Below are 24400 nucleotides of genomic sequence, written 5' to 3'. Positions count from 1 at the left end.
AAACCAAAAATTAAATTAGCGCCCCCTATATCCAAGAAGTTAATGCAGTGTTTCAATAGCATCTGGAATAAAAGGCCTTGAGCTGGAATGTGCCCAAACCCACCAGTCCAGCTATTGCCATGGGGTAGTTAACCCAACACCAGGTCTGTGAGGGCAGAGGACACAACCTCATGACTAAATTAGTGAGTTTCCAGCCTCCATGTTGGTGTGTATGGTGTTAATTTGACTTGGTTTCTCACACATTCCTTCTCAGTGATGTCATGCATGCCTATGTGGGGCGGCTATGTTAGTGCCTGCTTAGTGTGTGCTCACAATGTTAGCCTAGGAAATTCGTTGTGGACAGACAAATCATTTTGCTCTAGTTCAACATCTATCTCTGAGCTGAATTATTTGGGTTCCGGTCAGTGTAACACATTCATTGTGCAGTGGAGATGGAGGGCGCACTGGGGGCATGCCTGCTGGACTTTAAGTTCCTGTTTTATGGCTGTTTTCATGTTGAATCAAAAGCTTCTCCTCCAGCCGCCAGCATAGAGAGACCTCATGGAGGATGAAGAGCATGTAAATCTGTCTAGACCATTGTGGAATGACTGTTATAGGACAGAAGGACACTCTCATTGAGGGATTTCTGTCCACTGTCCACTCCGAGTAACATCGGTCAGATATACGACTTCCTCAAATGCTTTGGCATAGGCATCATGTCTAGAGGTTCAAATGCGAATCCAGTATACATACATTCCCTTTGATTTGTCAGCCATGAGTTTATTTTTTGTAGAGTGATATGCACTGTTCATTTTGAAGAACATTGGTGAACTTCTCCAGGGCCTTGTCTGACAAGGCATCAGTGTCTTCATTTTTACAAATATCACTACAAATGTCACCATAAATGTCCAAGCCTCCAACCAGGTTTGTTTCAAACACAAATCATCATAGTCCTGTCATCAGTGGGATCTCTTCAATAATGGCCTTGCATATCTTGAAAAGTAGTGGTAGTATGTGTTCTGTTCTGGGCTTGGATAAGGCCAAGTTTATCTTTAGGGAGATAGTAACATTTGTAGTGGGTTTCTGTGTGAGTCACCCACAGTGGCCAGGCAGCTCTAAATGTAACGGAGTGTCTTTCCTGAGTGATGGATCGTGTTTGGCTGTAGGGCTGCTTCTGCAGCAGAGCTCCATTGTTTACTGTTCAATTCAGTTGTGGGTCGTTACTTCTTACGCACTGCCTACAGAGTTCCCTTCCACCAACCAATAGCAGCAAGGTCAGGGCATCCCTCCAGCCAATGAGTGATGGTTATGCTGCAGTGATGTCATCAGTGCTATACTAAATGCCGCCTTAAACTGGAGTGTACAGCTATCTGTGTAATAGAATTGCGACCATATAATTAGATGGGTAGCTAGCTCTCTTTTTTTTGTCACTTCTGTAATAATGATACAGGAGAGTTCCTGCTTATTAACTCCAATAGCCCTTTTAATGTCTTTGGGATATGTGGGACGCTAGCGTCCCACCTAACCAGCAGCCAGTGCAATTGCAGGGCGCCAAATTCAAAACAACAGAAATCTCATAATTAAAAGTCACAGAAACATACAGCCATTTTCCAAAGAAGGATAGGTGTCACAACTGAGAAATAGCGTTATAAATATTCACTTACCTTTGTTCTTCGTCAGAATGCACTCCCAGGAATCCCAGTTCCACAATCAATGTTTGTTTTGTTCGATAAAGTTCATAATTTATGTCCAAATACCTCCTTTTTGTTCGCGTTTAGCTCAGTAGTCCAAATGCACAGTGCGTGAGCAATTAGTTCAGACAAAGTCAAAGTTATATTACAGTTCGTAGAAACATGTCAAACAATGTATAGAATCAATCCTTTAGATAGTTTTTAACATAAATCTTCAATAATGTTTCAACTGGACAATTCCTTTGTCTTTAGAAATGAGAAGGAACGCAGCTAGCTCTCACGGTCGTGCGCCTGACTGAGCTCATGGCATTCTGCCAGACTGCTGACTCATAGCTCTTATTCTCTCCCTCTTCACAGTAGAAGCCTCAAACAAGGTTCTAAAGACTTGACATCTAGTGGAAGCCTTGGGAAGTGCAATATAACCCCACAGACACTCTATATTGGATAGGCAAAGACTTAAACTACAAATCTCAGATTTCCCACTTCCTGGTTGGATTTTTTTTTCTCCGGTTTTGTTAAATGAATAATGAATGAATAACTGTAGGCTATTATATTTCTGTGTGTGCAGTGGTTCTTCCTTTTAAAAATGGAGCTGGTTTGTGACAGATTGTGGTAAATTGCATCATTCTGTCATTGCTCCACACTATCACAAGGGGGAGATATATCAGCATTCTATCGGTAGTATAAACGGTGCACAAGTTGATCTTTTCATAAATTCAATGGAGGTGTGAATGTTTCAGTCCGAGAGTCTCTTCTCTGGCACTAGAGTCCTGCATCAGGCAACAACAAGAACAGATTCTGGCGGTGTTCCTGGAATTTTTAGAGAACTTAAGTAAATGCAATGCCGAATTACACTTGACATATGGACTGACGATTTTGGAAAAATAGGCACGGTGGGCTTTTGCATTCTCTCCCTCTAAAAACCAAAATAAATAATTGTAAATAACAAACGGTCTTTGTTTACCACAGTGTGAAAGGGTGATAGCCCCTCTATAGAAAGTGAGTTTCTGAAAAACCGAGTCTAGCGAGGACTTGTCAGCATAAAGCTGAGTGACTCACTCATTTGTGGCTTTGGATCAAAAATAAATAAGTACCAACATTCTTTGATGGTCAAAACATTTATTAACGACTAAGTTAATCTGCTCATGTGTGTTCAATTATTTGTGACATTGTGGTTACAAAGAAGAATGTAAATAAAATAAATCCCGTTCATAATGAATAATCAGATGTGTTGCAAGCTTGTCATTTTTCCCTATTTTATAAGATTTTATTTGATATTTTTAGGCCATACAAAATATACAAACAACAACTACTTCACACCTGCCCAGACCCACCTGCTCACACCCCCATCTAACTCTCGCTGCAAACTGCACCATTTTGTTTCTCTCCATCGCCCACACTCACTTTCAACATTTGGATAATAAAGCATTTAAAGGCTGACATTGGTTTATTTTTAATACTTCTGACAGCCAAATGTCTAACTCCTCCTGTAACTTTTGGACTTTTTAACATTCCCACAAGGCATTGATTATTATAACATAATGAAAATGTACCAGGTAATTTAAATTACTGCAGACCTATGGGTTTAACCTTCTGAATATTGAAGAAGGACTGAAACATAAACACCCATTAATTTACAAAAGGATAGTCTAAATTCCCCAATTTGTACCACAGTTTAGACTACTGATAAATGCTGCAGTCAGAGTGGAGTCCTTTTGTAAAGTGTAGCCTAATGGTCAAAAAATGGCAAACTTACAATGTATTCGATGCTTAAATCTAAAGTTGTACAGTATTTGTTCATCAACATCTTTTATGCTTTTGTTAATAAAATAATGATAAACATCTGCATTTTGAAAGTATTTTTCAGCTACTGTACATCTCAGTTCAATTTTAGTTGCGCTTCCACCCCCAGCTCCACGACCATGGGTAAAACCTTGCTGAGATGGCCTCCCGAGTGGCGCAGCGGTCTAAGGCACTGCAGTGCGTGAGGTGTCGTTACAGACCCGGGCTGTGTCGTAGCCGGCTGTGACCGGGAGACAGGGAGAGGCAACGCACAATTGACCCAGCGTCGTCCGGCCCATGTGTCTTACTAGTGAACCTCTGAGTCTTCATTAATACTGTGTCTCACAGGTTTCTGTCCGTGACCGACGCAACCTGAAAAGCGTTAAAGACCGAGTTAATGTGTACTTGAGGTCACTGAGAAAGTCTGGTCATATCCTGCTCTCCCTTGTGTGAGGAATTAGGCACTTTACTATGTAGGCTACAGAAAACATTGTCCTGTTGGTTTTTGTCAGACTGCACAGTAGCCTAATAAACATATACGTTTACAAAAAAATCTAATTCAATAATGCAGTATATTTGCACCACTGCAGATGCTGTGTATTTATTTTTATAATACTGTTGTCGGTTTACAGTAGTGATGGACAGTTGGAGGCATTTTGAAAATAACATTTTAAAACTTGTTTTTCACAAGTGTAGCAGGTTGAACTCTGCAAACAATGTTTTCACTTTGAGAATGGCAAATCACTAATGAATACATTCATTCAATACATTGGAATACAAAAGAATCCATCCACCCATGATGGACTAGCAGGACAATACTCTTGCCAAGAAGGACATCAAGTAGGAGGACCATTGTATTAAAAGACACTGCACAGTATCCTAATAAACATGCGTTTACATTTTCTTTCTTCGAAATCAATCATTTCAAATCGTCACATGCGCAGAATACAAGTGTAGATCTTACTGTGAAATGCTTACTTACAAGCCCTTAATCGACAGTGCAGTTCAAGAAAGAGTTAAGAAAATATTTACAAAATAAACTAAAGTTAAAAATTAAATAACGAGGCTATATACAGGGGGTACCGAGTAAAATGCATTTGAATTTTTCTTGGAATAGAAACACCATAAATCCCATAGTCTTAACAAAAAAATATTTGTATAAAGTCTCCTAGTAAAGCCAATATTATACTGTCAAATGCATTCTTGAATTAAATCGCTTTAGCCGACATGTTGCGGTTTATTCATTGTTTAATTGTTCAAGGCTCCCTTTTGTTGTTTTGTTTTTATAACAAATGATTGACTGTATTTAAAGACATGGATGACTTGTATGCTTTGCCAATAGGAAAGTTAAACAGCTACAGCAAGCAGGTCTCTTAGGCCTACAGCTCCATGTCATTTCAATAACTTAGCTTCTCAAATATGCCCCCTGGTGGTCAAACTAGCACTAAATATTATTAATTGCAACAATGGCTGACAGTTAAATAACTTAAGAAGTCTGCGGCACTCCGCAAGCCGTTCTGCAGTATAACACAACTTTTAAAGGAAGAACCACTCTGTCATTGAAAGGCACCTAGGCTGCTACACGAGTGAAAGAATGCGGTGCTGGCCGGTTGGGGTTGTGGAGGGTGTGTCTCACCATTGATAAAGATGTGGGCCCTTCCTGGAAATGTGGTTTGTGTTAGCTGATTAGCAGTGGGCCAAAGTGTTTCAAATTGTCTGGCCTAGGCTACATTGTTTAAAAAAAATCAAATGTTATGCATTTTGGCCAGTAACCTGTAAAGCAGGCCACTGGTTTTGATTTGAATAGATTAGGTCTCCCTGTTTGAGCTTCTTCATGTGCACTTTTATAGAATCGAGGGCATTATCTAGGGGAATTCCAGTATGGAATGACATGTCCTCCAAGATTTGCTTTGTGAGGAGGAATAAAATACAATCTGCTTACATTCCCAAATTCTATGTTTGGCCTTTGTGTAATACAGATTTATTTAAAGAAACTAAGGAATATGCCATCTGATATTAGTTGAAATGTCTTAGTAGATGTGGTGAGGCATGAGGGGTTGTGCCAAACAGCTGCGTACAGAATAGTTCTGTAGCAGTGTGTTTAAGCTTGGGGCAGCAATTAAAACTCTTCACCCCCTACCCTGTCCCCTGCCCCTCTCTCTGTCAGACTCTATTCCTGTCACTTGCCACCTCTTCTCCTGCAGCTGGTATGGTAGCTCAGCCCTGTGTCTGTCTTGAGGGCAGTCCCTGTTTTTTATCTTCAGTTTAAATTCAACTCCCCTCGGTGTCATGTATGTGATCTGAAAGCAAACTCAGTTTTGGCTGCATTTCAAGTCTGAGGAGCTGGATAGATGGATGGAGGATTCTCCCTCAGCCCATAGTAGCTGTGGAGGGAGAAGGAGCTCCCTGGCCTGCATCATTAATGAGCCTCAGCCTAAACAAATACCTGCAGGTTGTAGTCTAGCTATTACTCTCATAATCACACACACGTTATGCCTGGCAGCCCTAGTCCAGTAAACACATGTACAGCCCCACATTACACAACTAGAATATGGTGAGAAAGTAAAACGAGGTGAGGAAAAACCTGTCCGACTTATCCTCAGAAACGCAGTACCAACATATGTTACCATGACCCTTCTCAGTGATAAATGGGTCCATGGGCACAGTATGCAGCACTTCCCTGCAGACAGCAGGTTGTTGCTGTGTCAGGGTTTGAGAGTCAGTATGAGTTTGAGGCTGGTCTATAGGTACTGTGCTGGCCAGGCCTGGCAGACAGACTGGGTGACAGACTGGCTGTTAATCTAGCGTCCCGCAGGTCTTTATTGGAACACCGGTTAACCCCTTGTGTTCCTCCTCATGCAGGTTGACTATACAGTCTCTGTGTGTTGTCATTGTGAGTTCAACAACCGGTCAGAACAGGATAGGGAGTCTACTGAATTCCGGTGCTTTTAGGGTGGTATAGTCTGTTCCCCTGCGGGAACTTTCTGGAACATCTATTTAAAGCGTCCCAGAAATGGGGTGTGTTAGCATCACCACAATGTCTTGTCATTGCATAACTTAGTGGAATTAAATTGGCGCGTGTGTATTTTATTTGTTACACACACACTGTGTGCAGAGCCTAGTTTGAGGAGCGGAATAGACTGCGAGAGCACCTTCGAAGCTGGTACTGGAGTGAAACAAAACTATTCTAAATGCAATCGTGTGTTAAACTGTTTTGATGGCCACGATTCAAAAGAGCTACAACACTGAACAAAAATATTAACGCAACATGTAAAGTGTTGGTCCCATGTTTCATGAGATGAAATAAAAGATCCCAGAAATGTTCCATTCACACAAAGCTTATTTCTCTCAAATTGTGTACAAATTTGTTTACATCCCTGTTGGTGAGCATTTCTCCTTGACCAAGATAATCCATCCACCTGACAGGTGTGGCATATCAAGAAGCTGATTAAACAGCATGATCATTACACACTTTGCTATGTTTTACTTTGGCTAAAGATCACCTCCTAGCCCCCCTCCCTACCCCCCCCCCCCCCCCAGTCCAAGAAACCATGCAGCTCTGCTCTGGTCCATCTCTCTGGAGTGCTACTCAGTGTCAAGCTCAATGACATCACCAGTCAGTCACACAGCAGCACACTCCTGAGCTGATGTTAAACCCTGACATAACACTAGTTTAGCCATGGCCTTTCATTCATCCCATCTAATGGTGCAGATGGGCCTACTGCACAACCTGCAGTTTTGTCAACCTTATTACCTTCTTGTAACTAAGTTACAAAATGTAGAAGTTATGACCCATTGACAAATGTGTCAGTGTGGTATTTTTTTAAATTGAATTTGCCCTTTTCCCATGTTCTCTTCCCACCTGTCATTCTGTCTGGCACCAGTTGATGGTGAAGTCCAATAAAAATGTTGATCTTCCTCTAATAGCAGTTTGAGAGAGAAGCCTACTAAGGGTTGACCTTTTGCTATTTATTGGCTTATTTTCGAGCCCCTCAGTGTCTGTTTCAGCTAGTTTCTTCTACTTCCCAGGTTATTGAACGCTAAATAGCACCCAACTTTTCTCCTCTCTCCCTTCTCTCAGCTCCAGAACTTGGGCATTAACCCAGCCAACATTGGGTTCAGCACCCTGACGATGGAGTCTGATAAGTTCATCTGTATCCGGGAGAAGGTGGGTGAGCAGGCACAGGTGGTGATCATCGACATGGCTGACCCCAACACTCCCATCCGCAGACCAATCTCTGCAGACAGCGCTATCATGAACCCTGCCTCCAAAGTCATTGCACTTAAAGGTACGCCAATTGGAACTGACAGCCTGAATTTAGTTTAGCCTTCATTAAACCAGGATAAAATCCCTTTGAGGTTAACCTCTGCAGGGAGTTATTTGTACGTACAAGAGTTATCATACGTAGGCTTACATTCCATCTGCCTAAGGTTGTGTTGATGTTTTTATGGATGGAGTATAGCAGCATTTAACCCTTAAAGCGCCTGCCTATCTTCATGATTCAGTTTTTACATGTTTGTGTAATGTAGCCAGCAGATTTGTCAACATCCAACATCCATTCAGTGTAGTCAACATCTGTTTTAAGTCCACATACAGCTATTTATATTTAGTTTTGTAAAGTTATTTTGATTGGCCCAGCCGGAGTCTTGCCAGACATTCGGTTTACTGACCTGTGACCCAACAGAAGTGTGATTTTTACGGTCTTGTTCAGCAGCCATAATTGCTTTGTCTGTTTTTGTTTTGTTTTTGTTTCTCTGTTTTTGTTTGTTTACTGCTTTCTTATGTGTACGCAGACGGTGAGTTAAAATTTCAGTACACCTGAGTTGTGCAAGTTTTAAATCCTGTTTTTAAATCCGGATATTAGGGTCAATAGAAAACACCCACACCAGTCTCTTCTTTCATATTAGACGCATAACCAAGCTGTTAGCACCATGTTATCCTCCAGCTGGAGACTGATTCCCATTGTGCCAGTCCCATTGTACTTTATTTTGAACATCAATTTGGCAAAATACACTGATTTTAATATGGAATCAGGACAAATCCATACACATTTTTTAAAATACATATTATATTTTGTACACGTATGTCTAACTATTAGGCCATCTAAACAGGATTTGGCTTTCACAACCATCTAGCTTGAATGTTGGCATTACATCAATCATTTTCTTAGATGTACCAGTGATTTAGTATCTGTTTTGGGGGTGGAAATATTGTGAGTCAAATTATGATTTTAGCTACATTTCTATTTACACATTTGTATGCCATTCGGATTCCCTGCCCCAGTTCCTCTGTGTTCAAGAGTAATGTTGGCCAACCCCATGGTTGCCTACAGGTTTCACTATCGTTGTCATAAGGGCTGTGTAATTTATCATTGCTCTAAGCTTAGGTTATTTAATCCTGAAACAAGACCACATAAGATTGAGGTAAAGCAGTAAATAGACATGAGCTAGGTTACTCGGGATGTTTCATCTTTTATTAAAACGTTTAGAATTCCTTCATAGCTAGCCAACTCATGGTAGATCCAAAGTTGTAGGCAGTGAACGTGCCCTGGGTGATGTTGAATCAGTGTTCATACTCTGATGGTTGCTCTGCTCCTATACTATTGATTAGATGATACACAGTGCATTCTGAAAGTATTCAGACCTTTTGACTTATTCCACATTGTTACATTACTGCCTTATTCTAAAATTGATTCAATAGTTTTTCTCCCCCCCTCATCTAAAAAAATATCACATTTACAAAGTACTCAGTAGTTTGTTGAAGCACCTTTGGCGGTGATTACAGCCTCCAGTGTTCTTGGGTATGACACTACAAGCTTGGCACACATGTATTTGGGGAGTTTCTCCCATTCTTCCCTGAAGATCCTTTTAAGCTCTGTCAGGTTGGATGGTGAGTGTCGCTGCACAGCTATTTCCAGAAATGTTAGATCGGGTTTAAGTCCAGGCTCTGGCTGGGCCACTCAAGGACATTGAGACTTGTCCCAAAGCCACTCCTGCGTTGTCTTGGCTGTGTGCTTAGTGTCATTGTCCTGTTGGAAGGTGAACATTCGCCCCAGTCTGAGAACCTGCTCCAGAACGCTCAGGACGTCATCAAGGATCTCTCTGTACATTGCTCCGTTCATCTTTCCCTCGATCCTGACTAGTCTCCCATTACCTTCCGCTGAAAAACATCCCAACAGCATGATGCTGCCACCATCATGCTTCACCGTAGGGATGATGCCAGGTTTCCTCCAGACATGACACTTGACATTCAGGCAGAAGAGAATCTAGAGTTGTTTTTCATGATCTGAGAGTCTAGGTGTCTTTTGGCAAACTCCAAGCGGGCTGTCATGCCTTTTACTGAGGAGTGGCTTTTGTCTGGCCACTCTACAATAAAGGCCTGATTGGTGGAGTGTTGCAGAGATGGTTGTCTTTCTAGAGATGGGAGAACCATCCAGAGGAGCTCTGTCAGTGACCATCGGGTTCTTGGTCACCTCCTCGACCAAGGCACTTCTCCCCCGATTGCTTAGTTTGGCCGGGCAGCCAGTTCTAGGAAGAGTCTTGGTGGTTCTACACTTCTTCCATTTAAGGTTGACGGAGGCCACTGTGTTATTGGGGACCTTCAATGCTGCAAAAACATTTTGGTGCCCTTCCCCAGATCTGTGCCTTGACGCAATCCTGTCTGAGCTTTACAGACAATACCTTTGACCTCATGGCTTGGTTTTTGCTCTGACATGCACTGTCACCTGTGGGACCTTATATAGACAGGTGTGTGCCTTTCCAAATCATGTCCAATCTATTGAATTTACCACAGGTGGACTCGAATCAAGTTGTAGGAACATCTCAAGAATGATCAATGGAAACCGGATGCACCTGAGCTCAATTTCGAAGTCCCATAGCAAAGGGGTCTGAATAATTTTGTAAATAAGATGTTTTTTTCTTTAATGCATTTGCAAACAATTCTTAAACTGTTTTGTCGTTATGGGGGTATTTGTGTGTAGATTGAGAAACATTTTAGAATAAGGCTGTAATTTAACAAAATGTGGAATGAGTTAAGGGTTCTGAGTACTTTCCAAATGCACTGTACGTGTCCAGTAAGACTATCCTATCAGATGGTAGTGGCTGTAGTAAGTGGACATTTCAGGCCAGGAGTATAGAGATGTTGAATAGGGCCATCATGACTTTTGTCATTCCCAATCATCTGTGTTGTAGCTACTGTTGGACAGAACTAGTGGGAAACGCAGGGCCGTGGTCACTAGCATCGTAGCATTGCTAGCTACCTTATCTTCTTCCTATTCCCTAATATGGATTCAGACAGGGCCTCCCTCTCAACCACTATGCTAAGTCTGTCATGTGATGGTTTAGTCACCCTGTGGGATGGGAACATCAGAATACACACTGTGCAGATTCTCACCATGCACACTTTCAATTGCTTAATCTGTTCCAATCAAAATTCACCTTGTTGAATTTAAAATTTGGCTGCCTATGCTATTATTGGTCCACTGCAAACTGGTCTGATGCTGTGATTATGAATCAGCGGCTGTCACTAACACAGCAAAAATAATTCTGCAGCTTTTGGAAGTTAATAGCTTTTTGTGATTTACAATTAGCTTTCGATATGGTAAATGAACAGGAAATACATTAATGCTTCTTAAGGCTTTAGCTTACCTAGTTAATGTTTATTCACCCAAAACTAATCAAACAAAACACAGGTGAGTAACCTTTTCTAACCTATCATTGATATATTAACACTATTAAATAACATGTAGCAACGCGCAGTCTTAATCACTATTGAGAACCCCTCTTCTCCATTAGTTTAAGTGGTTTTATTTGCCAGTCCCCAAACATTCTGCAACACTCTTTCCTCTCCCTTTAATACTGTCCATAAGTATTAATTAGTCCTCTCCTCTTCTTATATTTGACCTTGATGCAGATATGTAAGATTTGTGGTTATCTGTAAACATTTTGCTTTTCTTAAACTCTGACTGGTGTTTTAGTAAGTCATGGTGACCTCCTTACCTGATGCTCTCTGAGCCATGACTACCAACATTTCGAGCTTGACTCTCGTTACTCAAGTGGAATTTGGTATTTACTTTACCTTTCCCTCAGTCCGGTGTGTGTGTGTGGCTCTCTATAACTCTGACCTGTGTGTGTTGATTTAGCTCTCAGATTAGCCACAGTTCTCCCATGCGATGCCCCTCTCTCTCCTCCCTCTGCCCCTCTCAGCCGCCAAAACCCTTCAGATCTTTAACATTGAGATGAAGAGCAAGATGAAGGCCCACACCATGACTGATGACGTCACCTTCTGGAAGTGGATTTCCCTGAACACAGTGGCACTTGTGACTGACAATGCCGTCTACCATTGGAGCATGGAGGGGGACTCCCAGCCAATCAAAGTCTTTGACCGGCACTCCAGCCTGGCGGGCTGTCAAATCATCAACTACCGCACTGACGCCAAGCAGAGATGGCTGCTGCTCATTGGCATCTCCGCACAGGTTACTGTCTTAAACACACACTCATGCATATTCATGCGAGCGCACTCACTATATTATGGTTGTAAATGTGGGGAAGAGGTCTGTCGGTGATAGAGATGCTCTGATTTTTTTGACTCCACAAAGCAAGCTAGTTTGCAGGGACTTGTGCTCTTGCATGATGTCTACTTTGATGCTAGGTAGCATTTTTGGATCTGAGAATAGAGCCAAATATAATAAGTCATCTTGTCTGAGAGATTTACATGGTTATCAAAACGTCATGCCAGGGTAAGCCTACACAAAACACAGCCCTTATTTCAAGTGTTTCTAAAATTCCCTATGGTGAAAAATGAATGGTGGAATAATGTTTGGAACCATTTCCCTATTTGTCTGCTAGGTTTTTATAGGTATTATGACACCTCCACTGTGGGGCTTTATGGTCTGGTGCTGCTTTGAAGGACCTAGTTAAGCTGCAGCAGGCCCAGAACACAACGGCACATCTTGCTCTTCACTGTAATCAGAGGGCTAATATCAATACTATGCATTCTAGTATCTCTTAGCTAAGAGTTGAGGAGAGACTGAATGCATCACTTATTATTTTTTATAAGAAACAATGTTGAAAATCCAATTGTTTTCATAGTCAACTTGCACACAGCTCTGACACACACCCACCCACCAGACTTGCCACCGGGGATCTTTTCACAGTCCCCAAATCCAGCACAAATTCAAGTTGACGTCCAGTATTATATAGAGCCATTATTGCATTGAACTCCCTTCATCTCATGTTGTTGAAATTAACAACAAACCTGGTTTAAAAAAAACAGATAAAAGCAACATCACTGCACAACGCCTGTCCCCTTTTTGACCTAGATATTGTGTGTATGTACTGATATGTAGACTGACATTTTAAGTATATGAAGGTCAGGCCTTGAGCTGTTGTCTATTAATATCCTGTATTATGTCATATTTTGTGTGGACCCCAGGAAGAGTAGCTGCTGCTTTCGCAACAGATAATGGGGATCCTAATCAAATAGAAAACCTCCATGATAGTGAATATCCCTGATCACACACGTGGCGTGGCCTTAGTATGCATCATCAAACTCCATCGACTGACTGCCAAGCAGAACATTGCATACCCTGTTGCTCTGTAGTTAACGGGTTTCTGTTTTCTCTGCTGCAGCAAAACCGTGTGGTGGGTGCCATGCAGCTGTACTCTGTGGACAGGAAGGTGTCACAGCCCATCGAGGGCCACGCCGCAGGCTTCGCACAGTTCAAGATGGAGGGCAACACAGAGGAGTCCACACTGTTCTGCTTTGCTGTGAGAGGACAGGCTGGGGGAAAGGTAGGACAGGGGAGGAGAAGAGGGAGACAGGGCTGGCAGGTTAAAGTCTATTGTGGTTGGTAGATATATTGTTTTCACTTAACAATACTCAGCGCACAAATCTGGTTTTAAATAACGTAATTATAACCAGATTACCACTAAGTGGTTGAAATCTGGTTGTATTGATGTCATTGCAACCAGTTTTGCCCGTTGGCTAAGCACTTAGATGACCGTAAATGACATTGCTCTCAATGATCCTCTCTGTAGTTGCACATCATTGAGGTGGGCACCCCAGCCACAGGGAACCAGCCTTTTCCAAAGAAAGCAGTGGATGTGTTCTTCCCTCCAGAGGCTCAGAATGACTTCCCAGTGGCCATGCAGGTACATAATAGATATGTACTGTACGTATAACTCTTATACCCATTTCACACTACTGAACCATGCCAAGCTGTGCTGCAGTGGCCTGGTTACGGATTCACCATAATTGCATGCTAGAAAGGAGAATGTGAAAAAATATCAGATTCGGCACTATTGTGAAAAGGGCATTCGTGATGGCCTGTTAGGAACCATGGACTGTACTTTTCACTGTTTGCCCCTGTTAGACCAGGGCAGCCTGACATTGTGTCTCTGACTGCACATAGTGAAGAGGGGCCTGTACATCGCTGATGACCTGAAATGGTCCATTTACACACAGTGTGTTGAAGAAGGTGCAAAAAGTGTCACTTCAACCTCAGGAGGCTGAAGAAATTTGGCTTGACCCCTCTACAGATGCACTATTGAGAGTATCTTGTCAGGCTGTATCACTGCCTGGTGCAGCAATTGCACCGTTTGCAACCGCAGTGCTCTCCAGAGGGTGGTGGGGTCAGCCCAGTGCATCATTGGGGGCACACTTCCTGCCCTCCAGGACATTTACAGCAACTGGTGTCACAGGAAGGCCAAGAAGATCATCATGGACCTCAGCCACTGCATGTACACCCCACTACCATCTAGAAGGCCAAGACTGTATAGGTGCATCAAAGCTGGGACCTAGAGACTAAAAAAACAGCTTCTATCTCCAGGCCATGAGACTGTTAGTCTCCACTAGCTGGCCTCCGCTCAGTACCCTGCCCTGAACTTTGGTGACTGTTACTAGCCGGCTACCACCCGGTAATATACCCTGCACCTTAGAGACTGCTGCCCTATGTACATAGTCATTGAACACTCATTTTAATCATGTTTACGTGCTGTTTTAGCCACTTCATATGTACAGTGCCTTTGGGAAAGTTTTCAGACCCCTTGACTTTTTCTGCATTTTGTTACGTTACAGCCTTATTCTAATATTCATTAATAAAAACAATTCCTCAGCAATCTACACACAATTCCCCATAATGACATAGCAAAAACAACAGGTTTTTAGACATTTAAAAACAAACTAGTGGATACTACATTTACATTAGTATTCAGACTCTACTCAGTACCTTGTTGAAGCAGCTTTGGCAGCGATTACAGCCTCGAGTCTTCTTGGGTATGACGTTACAAGCTTGGCACGCCTGTATTTGGGGAGTTTCTCCCCTTCTCTGCACAGCTATTTTCAGGTCTCTCCAGAGATGTTCAATCAGGTTCAAGTCCGGGCTCTGCCTGGGCCACTCAAGAACATTCGGAGACGTGTCCCGAAGCCACTCCTGTGTTGTCTTGGCTGTGTGCTCGTTGTCCTGTTGGAAGGTGAACCTTCACCCCAGTCTGAGGTCCAGTGCTCTGGAGCAGGTTTTCATCTGCTCCGTTCATCTTTCACTCAAACCTTACTAGTCTCCCAGTCCCTGCCTCTGAAAAACATCCCGACAGCATGATGCTGCCACCACCATGCAGGGATGGTGCCTGGTTTCCTCCAGACGTGACGCTTGGCATTCAGGCCAAATGGTTCAATCTTGGTTTCATCAGAGTATCTTGTTTCTCATGGCTCTGAAAGTCCTTCGGGTGCCTTTTGGCAAATTCCAAGCGGGCTGTCATGTGCCTTTTACTGAGGAGTGGCCTTTGTCTGGCCACTCTACCATAAAGGCCTGATTGGTGGAGTGCTGTAGAGATGGTTGCCTTCTGGAAGGTTCTCCCATCTCCACAGAGGAACTCTAGAGCTCTTCCAGAGTGTCTATTGGGTTCTTGGTTACCTCCCTGACCAAGGCCCTTCTCCCCTGATTGCTCAGCTTGGCCAGGTGACCAGATCTAGGAAGAGTCTTGGTGGTTCCAAACTTCTTCCATATAAGAATGGAGGCCACTGTGTTATTGGACCTTCAATGCTGCAGGAGTTTTTTTGATACCCTCTACCAGATCTGCGCCTTGACGCAATCCTGTCTTGGAGCTCTACGAACAATTCCTTCGTCAAGTCTTGGTTTTTGCTCTGACATGCACTGTCAACTGTGGGACCTTTATATAGACAGGTGTGTGCCTTTCCAAATCATGTCCAATCAATTGAATTTACCACAGGTGGACTCTAATCATGTTGGAGAAACATCTCAAAGATCAATGCTAACAGGATGCACCTGAGCTCAATTTCAAGTCTCATAGCAAAGGGTGTGAATACTTATGTAAATAAGGTTCTTATGGTTTTTGTTGAATACATTTGCAAAAATGTCTAAACCTGTTTTTACCTTGGTATTGTGTGTAGATTGAGGAGTTTATTTAATCACTTTTAGAATAAGGCTTAAACGTAATAAAATGTGGAATAAGGGAATGGGTCTAAATACTTGAATGCACTGTATATCCAGTACAAAACATCTATCAATGACATACACTGACCAGGTGAATCCAGTTGAACGCTATGATGCCTTACTGATAATCCACTTCAGTCAGTGTAGATGAAGGGGAGGAGACCGTGAATGTTTTTTAAGCCGTGTGACATGGAATGTGTATGTGTGCCATTCGGAGGGTGAATGGGCAATGTGAAGATGTAAGTGCCCTTGAACGGGGTATGGTAGTAGGTGCCAGGCGCACCGGTTTGTGTCAAGAACAATGCTGTTTTTTTCACACTGAACAGTTTCCTGTGTATCAAGATTGGTCCACCACCCAATGGACATCCAGCCAACTTGACACAACTGTGGGAAGCATTGGAGTCAACATGGGCCAGCATCCCTGTGGAATGCTTTCGACACCTTGTAGAGTCACCTTGTGTATTGTTTTGTATTACTTAACTGTTGAAACTAGAAACACTAATTTCGCTTCACTTGCGATAAATGTCTACAAATGTGTACGCAACCGATTTTTGTTTTGAGGTGTCTGTTGATTAGGACAGGAAGAGGGGAGCTCTATATATCCTTTCTTTCATTCATCAATGAATGATAGAAACCTGTACAGCCCTTGGAGGATTTTTATTTTTCAACCTTCGATAATACTTGGCGCTTACATTTTTATACATTTGGTTTTTCCACCTTTTCCTCTCAGATAAGCTCCAAGCAGGATGTGGTGTTCCTCATCACCAAATATGGCTACATCCACCTGTATGACCTGGAGACTGGCACCTGCATCTACATGAACAGGATCAGCGGAGAGACCATCTTTGTTACGGCCCCTCACGAAGCCACTGCCGGCATCATTGGGGTCAACAGGAAAGGACAGGTACAGATACCACCTCTCCCACCCTCCTCTATTCCAAACCTACCTCCTTTATCCACACCTCTACCCCCAGTGGTCTGGAGTAAAAATAAGTTGGGATAGAAATATGGCCTGATTGAACGATTGACTTCACAATGTTTGAGTTTCGAGTTGAACAATGTAAAGAGAACCTTCACCTCATCCTCCAATAATGATTAGATTATTTTCCACCACCTCCACTGTGTATCATGTAATATATAGCGTAATACATTGAAATCCATTCAGCTAGTTGAAACCCTAGTGGTATATCTGTTGATGTGCTCCACTGTAACCCAGCCCAGTGTGTTTCGTCCTCATTACTGTACCACTGCTGGGCTGATACTGCTCTGCATTCCATACATTATACAGCCTATGGTACCGCTGATTACTCAAGCGGTACCATGGAACATGCCACCCACCACCACCGCATCTAAGACCCAATAAGACAATCGCCACATTACACCCTCTTTCATATTTAATCATGTTTTAATGAGCAACACAGGGAAGTGGATCAATGTTAGGTGGACGAGTGGCGTTGAGCGAACAGGATAAATAAACAATTCCCCCGGCCTGCCGTTGTCAGGGGGCTCAATCTAAGCCAGGAGCTGTGCGTTCATTATTAATAATCCAAGGTGTCACTGGTGAACCAGCGAGAGAGCCCCCTCCAACACACACCCTGCACTGTGAAGGTATTACAGCAGGATCATGGGATCCATCTAGCTGATGAATGTTCCAGCCAGGCCACAGACCCCATGAATTATTGAGTGGAGGAGGGAAAGTTGATCTGAGAGAGACACACACTGGAGCACACAGCACTAGACATTGACTGGGGGTTTCCATAGAGCAGTGAGCACAGACTGGCTGTGGTTGGTGTAGATAATGGCATAGAGACACTGGCAGGGTGTGGCTTCTAAACAGTACAGTGGTTGGGCTACAGCCTCCACTTGACTAGGGCTCAGGTGAATGAATGGCATTGGATGTATTTAGGCCTAATCCTCTTCTTGTCAGTGGAATATTTAATAAGTGAATGAATTTGCTTCCCTTTGGCTGCTGAAGATGTAGCCAAGCTAACTGGAGTTGTAATGGAGCAACAGTAGTCTTGTGTAGTTTTATTGCTCATTAGTTGGAATGTCTTAAGAGCATAATGCTTTGGTAATAGGGATGCCTGCTGGTTAAGCAGGTCCCTACAGTGCTTTTCTTCTCCATCGAGTCCCACACAGGGAGCTGTAGGGCTCACATCTTCTCTTCTGTGTGTGTGTGTGTAGTGTGTGCCGTCCGTCCGTGTCCAAGATGCTGCGTCTGCAGCCTGGCACTGGCTGACCTTGATGGAGGAATCACTGCAAAAAGCTGCACAAAGCTGCCCTTCATAAATTGGAGAGATAAAATAGTAAAGTGAGAGCGTAAGAGGGAGAAAAACAGCCACTACCCCTCTCAGCAGGACATGATGTTGAGTGGGAGGCACCAATCCTCTTACTGCTGACTGTCAGCCAATCACAGCCCCTAGAGTCACCCCGCATCACAGGACTCTGATGTCAGCTTTGTTGTCAGTCACAACTGTGTGTGTTTGATTCAAGGCCACTGTAACACCGATACTACGGCTCGTCTCATTGGCAGCTCAGTGTCTGAGGTCTATTTTTTTAGATGTGGTTGTCCTAATGATATAAAAAGGGTTTTCTTGGTTGAGGGCCAAGATGTGATGACTTCCACTCTGTCAGAACCAGTTGTGGATGGTAGTGGATGATGTCAGAGCTCTCTGTAGTCTAAGGGTTTGACTCACAGCTCATCCCCTCCTGCCCCTGGGTCGCTTTCTCTGCAGCCTCTCCCTCCTCCCCTACACACACACACACACACACACACACACACACACACACACACACACACACACACACACACACACTCTCTCTGTGGTAGAGAGGGCATATCTACACTAAGAGCTCCACTGTATTTTTCTTTCCCTCCATCCCACCCACCCTTTATTGGCCCACCCATATTATTTGGGGATGTGGTCTCTGACCCCTCTCTGAGTGAAGGGGAGAATGGGGTGCAGTCATGCCTGTTAACAGCTGTGGCCTGCTGGGCTTATCGCAGGGCCCCTCTCCTCTCCCCTAGTCCCCCCTATAGAGCCTCTCCCACCAGAGGCACACCATACACTGACACACTGATGTATTTATTACCATACCAGCCCCTACCCACAACCTGGCTCAATGCCTCCGCAACCAGTTATAGTGTTTAGCCCAATATGCCCAGATTGCCCTCGACATGTTTCAATTCTGTTTTATCTCCATGCTCAAAGAAGTCAAACGGTGTGTGCTTCAATGTGCTTGCCGGAATATATATGCGACGCAGCGGAGTCTATGGTACACTATGCAGTGTCCGTCATAGATGGTTGTCACTGAGTGCACTGACGCTGATGGCGTTTGACAGGCCCTGAATCGTCTGCCTGTTAGTGAGACTACTACAGACTGAGGCCATTTTAAAGTGGTCCATTCAGGGCTCTTGTTATATATTTCCCCCCCTCTGACCTCACTGTCCCTCTCCCCTCTGATTGGTTGCTTGTCATTTAGAGTATTCTTTGAACAATGTGGCCAGCTGGTGCCTAACTGGGTTGGTGCAGGAGGAAAAAAAAGTGAACAAATTAACGTTCCCCTCCACATGTCTGTGTCCTTTGTTTACTTGTGAAGTTGTAGCTTGGATTGCCTCTGGCCTGCCATTCACTGTCCTGTCTGTCAGTTACCTGATCTGGAGTATATACTTTCATCTCAACATGTCTGTCAATGGGAACAGTGTGTAAGAACAGAGGCCATTGTAGCTAGATAGTAGATACAGCCCCCTGTCAACAAGTTAGAGCAGTAAACACTAGTGAGATGGTAGAGTGCAATGTTGTTTTTAATTTCTCCAGTCATGTGACAGTAGTTCTTAAGTTGCATTTTTAAGTAGTTCTCAAGCTTTTTTGTGACCCTATAAATACTTCAGATTTTTCCTTAATTCAACAAAGGCCACAATCCACTCTTAATCTGCAACCCACAAGTAGAGACTTGCTATGACCCACAGATCCAACCTACCATTTGAAAAATGATACTAAGCAATACCTTTGACATCTGTGAAATGTCCCCTCAGGTTCCCCCTGTGCTGTGTCTAGGATAATGTCCAGAGACTCTTCTCTCTGTGTGTCTCTGTCTCCAGGTTCTGTCAGTGTGTGTGGAGGAGGAGAACATCATCCCTTACATCACCAATGTGCTGCAGAACCCAGACCTTGCCCTGCGCATGGCCGTCCGTAACAACCTGGCCGGGGCCGAGGAGCTGTTCGCGCGCAAGTTCAACAACCTGTTTGCCGGCGGAAACTACTCTGAAGCTGCCAAGGTGGCCGCCAACGCACCAAAGGTAACGAACACATCAACGGTACAAGGCCTCCCTCCAGGGGTGAGCTGATCACATCACTGTGATGTAATTTAAGTCAAAGTAACTGTCTAGTTTTTCCTGATTACTATGACCCTTAATTAATTACATTATGAGTGAAATGGTTTTCCTTCCAATAAATATTAATGACAAGTAAACAGCTGCTCAGCCAATGAGCCAGCGTGACATCACATGAGGTAGTGGCAAGCCTTTTTGAAACGGTCTGTTTGAGATACAAGTTTGAGGCGTTTTATAAAAATTAAAAAATGCTTTGGCCACATGAGTAAATTTTAAAAGTTAGATTTTCACTGGACAGTTTAAAGTTTTGATATCTACATCTTTACAACCAAAGTGCATTTCCTTCCGTTTGTTCTTGTCTTGTAATGTCAATACACTACAAAAGTGAATAATGGGTCATTTGATCACTGGAGTCTATAGTGTAGATATGCAGACTGTTCTAATGAGCGTGTCCCCCAGCATGTACAATATGTCGATATGTGCAGTATGTTTTTTAGCAAAACCTTCTCCAAAACATATCAGCAGTATCTCTGTCTGTGTGTGTGTATAAACTGCAGCTGACCCCTCCACACGTCTTGTTGTGCCGTCTCTGCTCTCTTCTCCAGGGCATCCTGCGTACTCCAGACACCATCCGTAAGTTCCAGAGTGTGCCAGCCCAGCCGGGCCAGACCTCTCCCCTGCTGCAGTACTTTGGCATCCTGCTGGACCAGGGCCAGCTCAATAAGTTTGAGTCTCTGGAGCTGTGCAGGCCCGTCCTACAGCAGGGACGCAAGCAGCTGCTGGAGAAGTGGCTCAAAGAGGACAAGGTGTGACTGTGTGTCAGACAAAGGGGGGAGAGATGGGTATCTGACCTTCTATAGGAAGAGGTCTTTCCTAAGCTGTGTGTCTGTCCATGTTGATAACAACCCAGATGACTGGGAAGATAATCCTTTCTAAGATGAGCCAATCTGTTTGTTTTGCTGAGCATTTAAATCCTTTTTTGCCCCTCCAAAGCATGCTTGGCAATATTAGCATCTCCTTTGTCAGTCTCAATGTTTCCACCCCAGAGCTTTCTGCTTCACACTAATTGTGAATATTAAAATGTGTTAACCCAACACCTGATGGTAATTACGCACATTCCAAACATAACGTTTCAGCAATGTTTTTCTCATTAGGGTCATTTACCTGTCGGGCACAGGAGGTTGGTGGCACCTTAATTGGGGAGGACGGGCTTGTGGTAATGGCTGGAGCAGAATATGTGGAATGATATTAAACATGGTTTGATGCCATTCCATTGACTCTGTTCCAGCCATTATGAGCCGTCCTCCCCTCAGGAGCCTCCACTGCTCTAGGGTAGTTGTGGTGAAATCTACTTTGTCCCTTATTAGCTGGAGTGTTCTGAGGAGCTGGGGGACCTGGTGAAGTCAGTGGACCCCACCCTGGCTCTCTCCGTCTACCTGAGGGCCAATGTACCCAACAAGGTCATCCAGTGCTTCGCTGAGACCGGACAGTTCCCCAAGATAGTCCTGTATGCCAAGAAGGTACATTGTCACTCTGAGACAGAGCTTCGTTGCTGTTCTTGTTTCCTTTCCTTGGTTTGGTTTCCTCATGACACAGTTGAGGAAGTGGATGAGCTGTGTCTTAGTATCCAGAGGGGTGCTTTAGAATGGGTCTGGGGCCAATTGGGGTTTGCAAGGAGGGTTTTTGCTTTTGTTAGCTAGATGCTTGATGTGTGAATGAAAAGTATGTCACATGACAATTACATTTTTTTGAGTGGGGGTATGTAATATTACAAATATGCACGTTGAGGAGCGGGATGGTGTATTGGTGGTTGTAAATGGTCTATTGGTGGTTGTAACGGTTGCTCTTCCTGTGTCTGTAGGTGGGCTACACTCCAGACTGGATCTTCCTGTTGAGGAACGTGATGAGGATCAGTCCAGAACAGGGCCTGCAGTTCTCCCAGATGCTGGTCCAGGACGAGGAGCCTCTGGCTGACATCACACAGGTTGGTAGGAGGGATGGATGGAGAGGGAGGAAGGAGGAACAGGGGAGGGCGAGATGAGAGATGGAGGAAGGTTTAGGATAGAGGGGATGAGGCCCCTCGACTAGAGCATGCTATCTCTCTCATCTATGTCATTTACGCTCCACTATTATGTTCCTCCTGTCTGGACAGGACTGTCTGCTCTGAACTCTCATTGCTCTGAGAGTTCAGTTTGCCTGGTACAATGGAACCAATCGATTAGTCCCAATATTGCAAACACAAAGCTCAACCACACGTGTTTCTAAATACCGGGGTCACGTTAATACAGAGTTTCATGCAGAAAAATAAGATGGAACACATATGTTTCGTATTGCGTCAGATAACAACATTGACGAATACGCTGATTCGGTGTGCGAGTTCATTAGAACGTGCGTTGAAGATGTCGTTCCCATAGCAATGATTAAAACATTCCCTAACCAGAAACCGTGGATTGATGGCAGCATTCGTGTGAAACTGAAAGCGCGAACCACTGCTTTTAATCAGGGCAAGGTGTCTGGTAACATGACCGAATACAAACAGTGCAGCTATTCCCTCCGCAAGGCTATCAAACAAGCTAAGCGTCAGTACAGAGACAAAGTAGAATCTCAATTCAACGGCTCAGACACAAGAGGCATGTGGCAGGGTCTACAGTCAATCACGGACTACAGGAAGAAATCCAGCCCAGTCACGGACCAGGATGTCTTGCTCCCAGGCAGACTAAATAACTTTTTTGCCCGCTTTGAGGACAATACAGTGCCACTGACACGGCCTGCAACGAAAACATGCGGTCTCTCCTTCACTGCAACCGAGGTGAGTAAGACATTTAAACGTGTTAACCCTCGCAAGGCTGCAGGCCCAGACGGCATCCCCAGCCGCGCCCTCAGAGCATGCGCAGACCAGCTGGCCGGTGTGTTTACGGACATATTCAATCAATTCCTATACCAGTCTGCTGTTCCCACATGCTTCAAGAGGGCCACCATTGTTCCTGTTCCCAAGAAAGCTAAGGTAACTGAGCTAAACGACTACCGCCCCGTAGCACTCACTTCCGTCATCATGAAGTGCTTTGAGAGACTAGTCAAGGACCATATCACCTCCACCCTACCTGACACCCTAGACCCACTCCAATTTGCTTACCGCCCAAATAGGTCCACAGACGATGCAATCTCAACCACACTGCACACTGCCCTAACCCACCTGGACAAGAGGAATACCTATGTGAGAATGCTGTTCATCGACTACAGCTCGGCATTCAACACCATAGTACCCTCCAAGCTCGTCATCAAGCTCGAGACCCTGGGTCTCGACCCCGCCCTGTGCAACTGGGTACTGGACTTCCTGACGGGCCGCCCCCAGGTGGTGAGGGTAGGCAACAACATCTCCTCCCCGCTGATCCTCAACACTGGGGCCCCACAAGGGTGCGTTCTGAGCCCTCTCCTGTACTCCCTGTTCACCCACGACTGTGTGGCCACGCACGCCTCCAACTCGATCATCAAGTTTGCGGACGACACTACAGTGGTAGGCTTGATTACCAACAACGACGAGGAGGTGAGGGCCCTCGGAGTGTGGTGTCAGGAAAATAACCTCACACTCAACGTCAACAAAACTAAGGAGATGATTGTGGACTTCAGGAAACAGCAGAGGGAACACCCCCCTAACCACATCGATGGAACAATAGTGGAGAGGGTAGCAAGTTTTAAGTTCCTCGGCATACACATCACAGACAAACTGAATTGGTCCACTCACACAGACAGCATCGTGAAGAAGGCGCAGCTACGCCTCTTCAACCTCAGGAGGCTGAAGAAATTTGGCTTGTCACCAAAAGCACTCAACTTCTACAGATGCACAATCGAGAGCATCCTGGCGGGCTGTATCACCGCCTGGTACGGCAACTGCTCCGCCCTCAACCGTAAGGCTCTACAGAGGGTAGTGAGGTCTGCACAACGCATCACCGGGGGCAAACTACCTGCCCTCCAGGACACCTACACCACCCGATGTTACAGGAAGGCCATAAAGATCATCAAGGACATCAACCACCCGAACCACTGCCTGTTCACCCCGCTATCATCCAGAAGGCGAGGTCAGTACAGGTGCATCAAAGCTGGGACCGAGAGACTGAAAAACAGCTTCTATCTCAAAGCCATCAGACTGTTAAACAGCCACCACT

At 44.3% G+C, this 24400-nt stretch overlaps 1 protein-coding gene across 4 annotated transcripts in view; it reads left to right on the top strand.

Annotated features, from left to right (window-relative positions):
• Nucleotides 1-24400, top strand: part of LOC115135911 (clathrin heavy chain 1-like) — a 50940-nt gene that overhangs the window by 7852 nt on the left and 18688 nt on the right. For all 4 annotated transcript variants that reach the window (XM_065023705.1, XM_029671108.2, XM_029671113.2 and 1 more), the window contains exons 2-10: nucleotides 7534-7741; nucleotides 11658-11926; nucleotides 13083-13244; nucleotides 13491-13604; nucleotides 16635-16808; nucleotides 20007-20204; nucleotides 20843-21043; nucleotides 21605-21757; nucleotides 22099-22221. In XM_065023705.1, coding sequence (XP_064879777.1) covers nucleotides 7534-7741; nucleotides 11658-11926; nucleotides 13083-13244; nucleotides 13491-13604; nucleotides 16635-16808; nucleotides 20007-20204; nucleotides 20843-21043; nucleotides 21605-21757; nucleotides 22099-22221 — 1602 coding nt within the window. The remainder of the gene's footprint in view (nucleotides 1-7533; nucleotides 7742-11657; nucleotides 11927-13082; nucleotides 13245-13490; nucleotides 13605-16634; nucleotides 16809-20006; nucleotides 20205-20842; nucleotides 21044-21604; nucleotides 21758-22098; nucleotides 22222-24400) is intronic.

Source organism: Oncorhynchus nerka, linkage group LG10, assembly GCF_034236695.1.
Source record: "Oncorhynchus nerka isolate Pitt River linkage group LG10, Oner_Uvic_2.0, whole genome shotgun sequence".
Lineage (NCBI taxonomy): Eukaryota > Metazoa > Chordata > Actinopteri > Salmoniformes > Salmonidae > Oncorhynchus > Oncorhynchus nerka.
Note: the sequence above shows the minus strand (reverse complement) of the source record. Positions and strands in the feature narration are given on the sequence as shown.